This window comes from Mycetomoellerius zeteki, unplaced genomic scaffold (genome assembly GCF_001594055.1).
Source record: "Mycetomoellerius zeteki isolate Tzet28-1 unplaced genomic scaffold, Tzet1.0 scaffold198, whole genome shotgun sequence".
NCBI lineage: Eukaryota > Metazoa > Arthropoda > Insecta > Hymenoptera > Formicidae > Mycetomoellerius > Mycetomoellerius zeteki.
The window spans coordinates 585,988-596,296 of record NW_017256936.1 but is presented as its reverse complement, the minus strand read 5'-3'; the positions used below and the strand labels follow the sequence as shown (position 1 = coordinate 596,296).

The 10,309-nt window shown below is 39.1% G+C and overlaps 1 protein-coding gene across 2 annotated transcripts; it reads left to right on the top strand.

The window, feature by feature from the left end:
- The first annotated feature begins 891 nt into the window (after positions 1 to 891).
- Src42A (Tyrosine-protein kinase Src42A) lies at positions 892 to 7,699 on the top strand. Of its 2 annotated transcripts, none has more exons than XM_018447151.1 (6): positions 892 to 2,512; positions 3,284 to 3,405; positions 3,579 to 3,742; positions 5,897 to 6,233; positions 6,876 to 7,211; positions 7,354 to 7,699. In XM_018447151.1, the coding sequence occupies exons 1-6, from the start codon at positions 2,154 to 2,156 to the stop codon at positions 7,560 to 7,562; spliced, it is 1,527 nt and encodes a 508-aa protein (XP_018302653.1). In that variant the 5' UTR covers positions 892 to 2,153; the 3' UTR covers positions 7,563 to 7,699. The 2 variants fall into 2 exon arrangements, with proteins under 2 accessions (XP_018302653.1, XP_018302654.1); XM_018447152.1 differs by having other exon boundaries at positions 893 to 2,512; positions 5,897 to 6,224.
- Positions 7,700 to 10,309: the final 2,610 nt, after the last annotated feature.

Genomic DNA, 10,309 nt, shown 5'->3' with positions numbered 1-10,309 from the left:
TAATATTCATGTAACATTCTAGGAACATTTTGCGCTTATAGGGATATTACATTTATATTATTGAGTAGGGAATATTCGCATTGATATAAACATTACTGTTTTTGTGTTTTGCTAGAAGTTTCAATTACATTTTGTGCATGTTCGACTGTTATTAAATATTCCGAAAAGGAAAATCGTCGTTCAAAAATTTACAAAATTACAAGAAAATCAAAGGGACATCATGTTAAACATTTACCCAAAATAAACACATTCCGCTAAAAATCAAAATGACTTCAATTTGATTCTTAACGTTAATAAACAGTCAAATTTTGTAACCAAAAATCATCATTTTGATTTTCATAATGTCAAAATAAAGTCATTTTGATTTTCTCTTGACTCGATGTGTTTCTTCCCAAACAAAACAAGTCATTGTGATATCAAAATGATCTGTCAAAATGGCTCCAAAATGATCATTAAAAGTCATTTTTCAATCATTTCCGATTCATTTTAATGTCACCCGACGTTATCGTGACTTGTTCTGCTTGGGGAATTACATATAAGGTGCGTTCAGGGAGACGCTATTAGCGCTATTGTGTCATTCTATCCTTGTTTTACGTCTAATAAACAACGAAGATAGAATGACAGAAGTAGCGCTATTAGCGTCTCCCCGAACGCACCAATAATCATATTACGGCTGTGTGTTCCAAATTTACTGCCAACACTGAAAATGCTACAGTTTACGTTACGTGTACTATAGATTTTCAGTATCGGCAGTCAATTTTGGAACACAGCCTACACAGCCGCATATACTTTTTTCAAAATAAACGAAGGAACTCTTTACCGAGCGAGCGGTACAGGCTTCGCGAATGAATCTCCGAGAATCCGCCAGAGGTCGGGCGCGTCGCGGCGACGACAGGCGACGACAAGAACTGACAAGAACAGAGACAAGAATCGAGAGGCGCGTCCGAGTACTCCGAGTGCGAGTCACTCGCGCTCCGAATCGTGACTTTCTCCTCCACCGGGATTAGATCGTGCGAGTCCGTGCGAGTTGCGACAAGTTGGTGTGCGATGCGAATGATTTGAACGTGAAACGTCAGGATACCTACATCTGGCGCTTCGCGATCCCGTCACGTTCTCGCGAAGCGCGGTGTGCGCGGACGATGAGAATACCGGGGACGACGAGGACAGGTCGGGCCTGAGGTACGGACCGTTTGCTACGGTAGCAGCGTCGTCGTCGTCGTCGTTGTCGTCGCGATCGGATGAACCGCCGATCGTCGACGGGAATTGGGCGTGTGTCGCGTATATACGAGGAGGAAGGCCAGATATCGCCCGTCGGTGGGCAGCGCGCGCATGCGAAAACGGATACGGGATAGTGGAGCCTTTTTGACGGATCCGTGACCGCTGCAATGGCGACGGCGCCTGGCGACTCGCCTACTTTCTAAGTTCTATCGAGGTGAGAGGCCTGATCGCGCGCGCGTGTTCTATCGTCGCGTACCATCCGCTGGACCGTCCTCGAGGATAAGATAATCGAGACGAATCCTCGATAGAACCGTCGTGTCAAGGATTAGAGTCCTCTTGATAATCTGGAGAAAAACAGGACACGCCGTTCTCCCGTGGCGATGCGGCAGGCAGTCCGCTGGTGCAGCCGAGCGTCGTCCCAGGGCTCCGGGATATCCGGAGAATGCGCGGCACCGCCTCGCGAGTGCTTCTCCACGCGGATGTGATCCTTCCGGCACGGCTCGCTTCCACCCGCGATATCCAGCCGACGGTTCCGCCCGTCCTGTGTATCCTCGATCTCTCGTCCTCCGGACGACGGCGCAGCTGACAGATCTCAACAGTTCCGTCTTGGTGATACCCTCGTGTGGACCCTTCTTCTCTTTTTCCCAGGTAATGAACCACGCGAACGATTAATCGGATTAACGTGACGCGGCACCGCCGCGAAGGTCCGCCTATGACTCGTTCTTGATTTTTAACGCCTACGCATCCGGCGATTTGCGTGTCTATATATAAGACTGTGAACTTTAAACGGGTTGCTCCAGTGCGACTTTGATATAGCGATACAGACCGTTAAATGTGAGAAAGAGGACTCGTTTCGTGAACAGCGGCAGCGGCGCGATTCGAAGATCGTTTGAGAGGATCGTAAATCGTAGTCGGATAGACTCAACGGCCGAAACATGGGGAACTGCTTCAGCAGCCCGACGGACGTGGAGAAGGAGAAGCCGGACAGGATCGGCAATCCCAGCATAGAGGCGGTCGCGTCGCAGGTCAGCCCGGTGCCGACGCCGCCGCCGGATCCCATCAGGCCGATTCCGCAGATCCCAGACATGGATGTCACCACAGCGAAGATATTCGTTGCTCTGTACGATTATGACGCTCGCACCGACGAGGATTTGAGTTTTAAGAAGGGTGAACACTTGGAGATCATCAACGACACGCAGGGAGACTGGTGGCTGGCCAAGAGTAAAAGGACCAGACAGGAGGGCTACATTCCCAGCAATTACGTCGCCAAATTGAAATCAATCGAGGCAGAACCGTGAGTGGCTTTGTCGTTTTAAATTGAACTAGATATGATAATTTTTATCTCTTGAATCAAAACCGATATTGCTAATCTTTGACCTTTTGGTTTGGACGGTCCCTGCACACCAGGTGGACATGGATAATAATTCAGGTTGCTTTCCTTTTAGGAAGACACAAATATCGTTCTATCTCCCTTGGAATGCAATGAATAAACAAAGATAAAATTGTGTCTCCCCCTAAAAGGAAAGCAGCCTCAAACGTTGAGGCTTTCTGCTAATTCTAAGAATAGGAAAAAGATAAACAGCAAGTTAAACCGAGATTAAAGTTATAAACCGAGATTAAAGTTAATCTTACGTTGATAGAACGTAATGGAATACAATGGACCTAAATGGAATACAAATAAAACTTGGTAGAAACTTTCAAAAATTAAAGATGGTGCTATACTTGGACTAAAGCAAGAACATAGTCACTCCATCAAACGAGAGCTTCGATATTTAATAACAAAGGATACTTTCCAGCAAGAGACAGACGACACGGTGTAACACAGTGAATCATTGCAGCCTTGTTTACCAATGTTAAACGAAGATGAAATGATCACTGTATCTCTCGCTGGAAAGCATCAAAAATTATGTACGCTATTAATAATTTGTTATAATCGGCAGGCAAAGATTCATCGTACTGGTCATGATCTTTAGTCTGCGAAATAAGTCATTCGCAACAAAGGGTCTTAGCGATTAGTAAGTGGAAGAGCGAATCTAAAAGTCATAACGCTAATTTGCATTTACAGATGGTATTTCAGGAAGATTAAGCGAATCGAGGCTGAGAAAAAATTGCTACTGCCGGAAAACGATCACGGCGCGTTTCTGATAAGAGACTCCGAGAGCCGACACAATGATTACTCCCTTTCAGGTAACGTCATAGAACGATAATAGAAACTACCGGTCGTGGTCGTAATACCGACAGTACGATAACAAACAAATGAATAATGATCGGGCATGATCGTGCGACAGCGTGCGATCTGTATGCAAAATTGCGAGGCCATTGAAGCGCCAAAGTGGAATGTATATCGATGATTGTTGTAGTGCGTGACGGCGATACTGTGAAACACTATCGTATTCGTCAATTGGACGAGGGTGGCTTTTTCATCGCCAGGCGAACCACGTTCAGAAATTTGCAGGATCTCGTGGAGCACTACAGCAAAGACGCGGATGGCCTGTGTGTTAATCTGTGCAAGCCTTGCGTGCAGGTAAGTTCTACGAGTGACCGATACAGTTCTCAGTATAAAATAACGATTCCTTTTCTCAGTATATTAACGGTGATAATTGATATAAGTAGATAATAATCGTCATACTATCATTCGCCGCTGCTAACAGTCGTAAGAATCGCGTGTTATGAGATTTGATGAGGGGGAGTTTAGACAGAGATTCGTCGAAGTAAATACGTCATACTTAACGCGCCATACGTCACCTCGGCGACGAAGTTTCGTTTATCGCTGAGTTAGGCAGGTCTTTATTAATAATGAGACGGTACGAACGGAGAATTTGCGTTATCTACTGTGTTTTGTTTATTTCCGTGAATGAGACTGCTTTTAGCAGAAATTTGTTGCCATTGAAATATGGAATTGCATTAGATGAATGATCTCAATTGAAGCGTGTGATGAGAAGGAACGACTATAAATAATATGGCCATAGAAATTTTTTTTAAATTACACATACATATTCCCACGCAACAAATGGCAGCGGAAATCAATTGGGATCGTATTGAGGAATTTACATAATGAATAAACTGACTTTATTTCCTACCAGTATCATATATAATACTGTCTAAACTCCAACACTTGCAACGATGCCGATCGATACGCTGATTATTCGCCCTAATTACGATGATGGTGACAAACTCGACCAACAGTATATTATTACTGTTATATTACAGAAAATATTATTATTGCTATTAATACTGATAACATTAATATCTTTTTTTCTTTTTTTTGTTATTATCTGTACTATTTCGTTATAAGCTATTATTGCTACTAATGCACAATACTTTAGATCGTCGAGATATCGTTCCGAGTACAAAACATTTACAACATATCAATTACATCGATTACATCTGCTAATTTGCTAATTCAGCTTGTTTATTTTTGAAAAATCGCGAGTAGGGAGACCGATTAAATGAAACTTAATGTCACAACAAACGAGGTATATTTACATCTAACTTTATACTACTTGTTGCAAAAGAAAGAGATATCAGTTTTTTAGAAGCATTGATAAGCACTTGTTGCGAAGTTCGATGTCTGAATAGATTGTGTTTGTTTGTCTGTTTATTGCTTGCCCTACTTCCCGGTGGATTTTCTTGGTAAATTGAATGTCCTAATATACGCCATAACACGTTTTTTCGATTCCTTTCTTTTTCTCGACGTAAAACGCTTTTATATTTCATTATGTCTGGCCTGTATATACAGCACAAGCCCGTTCTATATGGGATTATGTTTCAAAAGCAGTAGATTGTCATTCACTTAGAGATATCTCGTATATAAAAACTCTGTACATTCGATGTAATTTCATATTTACAACAACTTATCTCATACACCAATTCATCTAGCATCGTAGACCTCGCGAGAGGTGTAACATATATAGGTAAATATAAAGAACCGAGATTGGCAGCACACACAAGCAAGGAAACGATACTTTTTTGCGTTTCACCGCGATATATCGCGCTCTCGTTTGTGAATAACAATTTACATACGAACTCTTTTCATATACGTATGTATAAGTTTATATGAGTGAGTATTGACGCGAAAGCGAGAATCGGCCCGAATGTATGTGTGCTCGAAATCTATCTATATACAGGATGTCCCAAAAGCGTTCCTACATATCTCATCCATTATTCGAGAGGCGAACGAGCGTAAACGAGCATATGTGCATGCTGTCCCGTTTAAATCATGTATGTACGCGTGTATCGAGTATTTCTGAGATTCGCGGCATGTTTTTTTTCTAACTGCGACATATTTGAGACATTCTGCATATTGTATCGCTCGTTATTTCATTTTCCTCTTCGTCTTTCTCCTAAAATTCTAAATATCTGTTGGAGAACGATCTCGCGATCATGTTTATCGTCCGGGATCGTTATTGGGGTTCTTACACGATTGCAGGACATGGAGAAAAGTAGGTTTGTATCCGCGAACAGGGAAGTTAAGCGCTAGCGCTCTCTTTTTTTCTTACACTGCGTAGAATACGTCTCTTACGCTTAGCTATAGAATTTCTTCTCACAAAGGAGACGAAACGAAATATAGTTCGCCATTAATGCAGCCGATCAAACACCTTCCTTGCACAAAATCAAGTCTCGCGTGTCTGTCCCCTTGCCGACGACGGCTGATTCCGAGTCTGGCTTTGTTCAACAGGTTGAGAAACCCGTAACGGAAGGCCTTAGTCACCGTACGCGGGACCAATGGGAAATCGATCGTTCGTCGTTGAAATTCCTGAGGAAGTTGGGACAGGGCCAATTCGGCGAGGTGTGGGAAGGTCTGTGGAACAACACTACCCCAGTGGCGATAAAGACGCTCAAGCCAGGCACCATGGACCCGAAGGACTTCCTTGCAGAGGCGCAAATTATGAAGAAACTCCGACACGCTAAACTAATTCAGTTGTACGCTGTGTGTACGATGGAGGAACCGATCTATATCATTACAGAATTGATGAGGAACGGCAGTCTTCTAGAATATTTACAAGGTATGCAAGGTACGATTTTATTCTTACTGGCCCTTTTATCACTATATTGTGTGATAAAAGCTTCTTAACACTAGAAGGACTGAGGTAGCCAATTTGGCTCCTCGCGAAATTCAAACTATAATATGATAACTGCTTTTTGTAATAAAATAAATTAATAAAATTAGTGTTTAAAACGTTTGTTAAAACGTTCATCATAATTATCTGTACGTTTCATTTCTTTCCATTTGTTGTTTACGAAGAAAATGTGCTTGGAGCCAAATTGGTCCTTCTAGTGTTAAATAATCAAAGGATATTCACGAAATATTTTTGTATAAAAATATGTGCCAGTATTTTAAATTAAAGGATTGACCGAATATATCTTTACTTTTTATTTTCTTTAACTTATATTGTCAACACTTTTTAACGCTATATTGTCTGGTAATGTTTTCGTTAAAAATCTGAAGATTTAGAAGCGTTTTGCTCTAAAAAGTTGCCAGTTTTCTGCTGTTTAAATAAAAGAACAGATATATTTCTCGGTCTAGTTGCATATTTTATTTGCTCATTAATTCTTCAAGATGCTATCTCAAAATACTACTACAAAATCGATACTTATTTCTGCAGTCGAATCTTTTCGTTACATTACCGTTGTAGCAATAATGTATGATCTTTTAGGAAAAGGTAGAGGCCTAAAACTGCAGCAACTAATCGACATGGCCGCGCAAATAGCTGCCGGTATGGCGTATTTAGAGTCGCAGAATTATATTCATCGAGACTTGGCCGCCCGTAATGTTCTCGTAGCAGACGGAAATGTCGTTAAGATCGCGGACTTTGGTTTGGCTAGGCTTATCAAAGAGGATGAGTACGAGGCTAGAATAGGGGCGCGCTTCCCTATTAAGTGGACCGCTCCTGAAGCCGCCAACTACAGCAAATTCAGTATTAAATCCGACGTATGGTCGTTCGGAATTCTCCTTACCGAATTGGTCACATACGGTAGAATACCCTATCCAGGTGAGATTTTTTAAATAAAAATACTCTTCTATTGCTATATTTAACTTTTAAATTTTTAATTAAAATTACATAAAGTCATTTTTAATCATTTTTGAGATATGTACGATTAAATTAATACATAAAAATGCATTTTATTCTTCAGGTATGACGAATGCTGAGGTTCTTCATCAGGTGGAGCATGGCTATAGAATGCCAAGTCCACCCGGCTGTCCTGACACACTTTATAATATCATGCTGGAATGCTGGAACAAGGATCCTATGAAAAGACCGACTTTCGAGACGCTTCAGTGGAAACTTGAGGATTTCTTCACCATGGAAGGTTCCGAGTACAAGGAAGCGTCTGCGTATTGAATAGAGGATTTCGAATTCTTCTTCCATATTGCTCCATTAAGAAATCCGGTAATTGTGCCGTCGTCGTTTCATCGACGGCGATTGTTACGATCTTCTTCATTGATCTATTTGTGACACTAGTTTTCGCGGTACTTCTGGAGAGGTACCGCGAACTTTTATACTCGAACGACCATGATCATTTTGCGAACGATCAGTAGTATAGTTTTATTTAACGATAAAGTTTTCTTTTTTTCCTCGTCTCTTTCTCTCTACTTCGTTTTTTTTCTTCCTTTTTACGTTCTCGTCTTCGCACATTCTGTCTGCCATAAATCTCGAAGAATATTTGTACATTTTTACCTGTATGACTTGACAAACGTACATTGGCATTTCGATAGCTTTACCAGGAGCGGCGACGAGATTTTAGATATCGTTTTAGACCGCAGTAAGGATGTTGTACACGTAGACGTTAAATGGCCTTTGTAAAATCGTTTATAAGTGTCAGTTAGATAGACCTCGATCATCAGGGTGATAATTCCGAGTGATGATGGTAGTAGTAACGATGTAATATATTTGTGTACAATATATAAGTGTACTTCCTGTATTACAATTCCCATACATACACACTATATATATATATATATATGATGATGAAAAGTCGATCTCTTGAAAATTGAACCGACAACATGAGAGACGAAACGACGGACCATAAATACATAATTTTTCCTTCTTTCTTCTCACTCGAGCGTAACACGAATTAATTACGACGTACTCCCATGAAACGAATCTACAGAAGTCGTCGAAATGATTTCGCAAGCCGTGTGCTTGCATGTGCGAAGATCGGGGGAGCTATAATCCGGTCCGTCCTAGATAATGCGGAAGACTGTCTTGTGGTGATTGTGTCGAATATTATATTCTTTCATCTATTTCGTCTGTTTGTCACGCGACAAATACTGACACAAACTGCCAGCTAACGTTTTCTAAGATGTACTTGTTACTTATAAACATGTAAGATCACATTTTGGAAGTATACGCGTGAGAGTATGCATCTATCGAATTATCTATCCATGAGAAATGTACGATATTTGCTACGAAGGCGCGAAACGTCAGTTTACCATTGTATTTTTAAGTATTGAGAAGTAATAAGAAGAGAATGTATATCATGAATTACGTCATCTTCGTTAATCATCATTCGAACATGTTCATGTTATCAAATTCGTCATTTTTATATATTTTTATATATCGTGTCTAATGTTTTATTATACTCATTTATCGCGATTTTTCATGTTTGTGAATGACTCAAACTTGAGAATAATTATTACGCGTAAAAATAAAATAAGTCGATAATATTAGATATATACTTTATAAATGTATGACTCCATAACGGTAAATGATGTAAAATTATATAGATATTTTAGCAATATTTTGATCCATTTAACACACACACACACACACACACACACACACACACATATACACATATATACGGAATGTGCCAAAGTCATCGCCATTCCTTTTGTCTATTGATTTTTCTATGAATTTAGAGTTGATTTTTCCATGATCGAAATATTACTGCAAGTTATCTTTCAAAACGATTTGCGCAATCTTTTTACAATAAATGTTTTAATGATACAAGGACTCTAGATAATTTTGGTATTTTAATTGAAAGACTTGTAGAAAGATCGACTCTAATTTCATCAGAAAATAAGCCCTAGGGATTTGATGCAAATCATACAAAACATCTTGAAATACGTACGCGGTACGGATACATATATGTGAAAGCGTATGTATGCACATCACTCTAGCATCCATCTTCTGTTCTGAAATCAGAGCTGTGTTAATAGTACCAAATTGATTACAAATTTCAAAGAAATGCGTGCTTACGGACGATATCATCGTCGAGTAAATCTTTGTAAATCTGCACGATAAATCTTTGTAATACCGTTATCCCTTAGGTGGCTTAGATTAATGATACATCGACCAACTTCCCATATAAGAAGTACTATTTCTTTCAATTAAGCTTTATTTTACATTTCTCTGAAAAATTGTAATTTAGTAAAAAAAAGAAAATGTTATTTATAAGAGAAAACGTTAAAGCAAGTATTTTATATGTTAAAATTCATTTTATATTTTAAATTAAATCATGTGCATGAAATCTAAAGAGGATTGTAAGTTGTGACATTGCACTTGTAAGAAATAAGATAAAAAATACTATCAAGTAGATATAATAATAATGAAATGTAATGCAACGATTACAAGCACAAAACGAATGAAAGTTTACTGGAACCCCTGTTAATTTTTATTCAGACAAATTTTTTTTCTGTAATTAGAAAGGAAAACGATTTCTCTATCGAATAATTATATCATAGGAATTTGTGGCGAGTGAAAATAAAAATACTTTAGATATGTAAGAAATAATTGATAAAATAAACGCAACAGTTTTGTTTATGAAAATGAAATTATTCAAAAACCTTTATTCCGGATCCTTTATTATAGATTATAGGAAAGATATCAATTATAAAAAAAAAGCAATATGCAATTAGTATATCTCGAGGAAGAAATAAAAACGAACTAAATTAATTTAGTCAAATAAACAATTTCTTGTAATGTCAATTGTATATAAATATAAAATTGATAAATTTTTTAAATAATTCATTGAAAAAATTAAAGACGAGCTAAATTAATTCACTGGAAAGAACAATTTCTTTCTCAGCGTACGTTTAATTATAGACACAATGCGCATACGTGTCTAAATATTTATGGCACGAGGA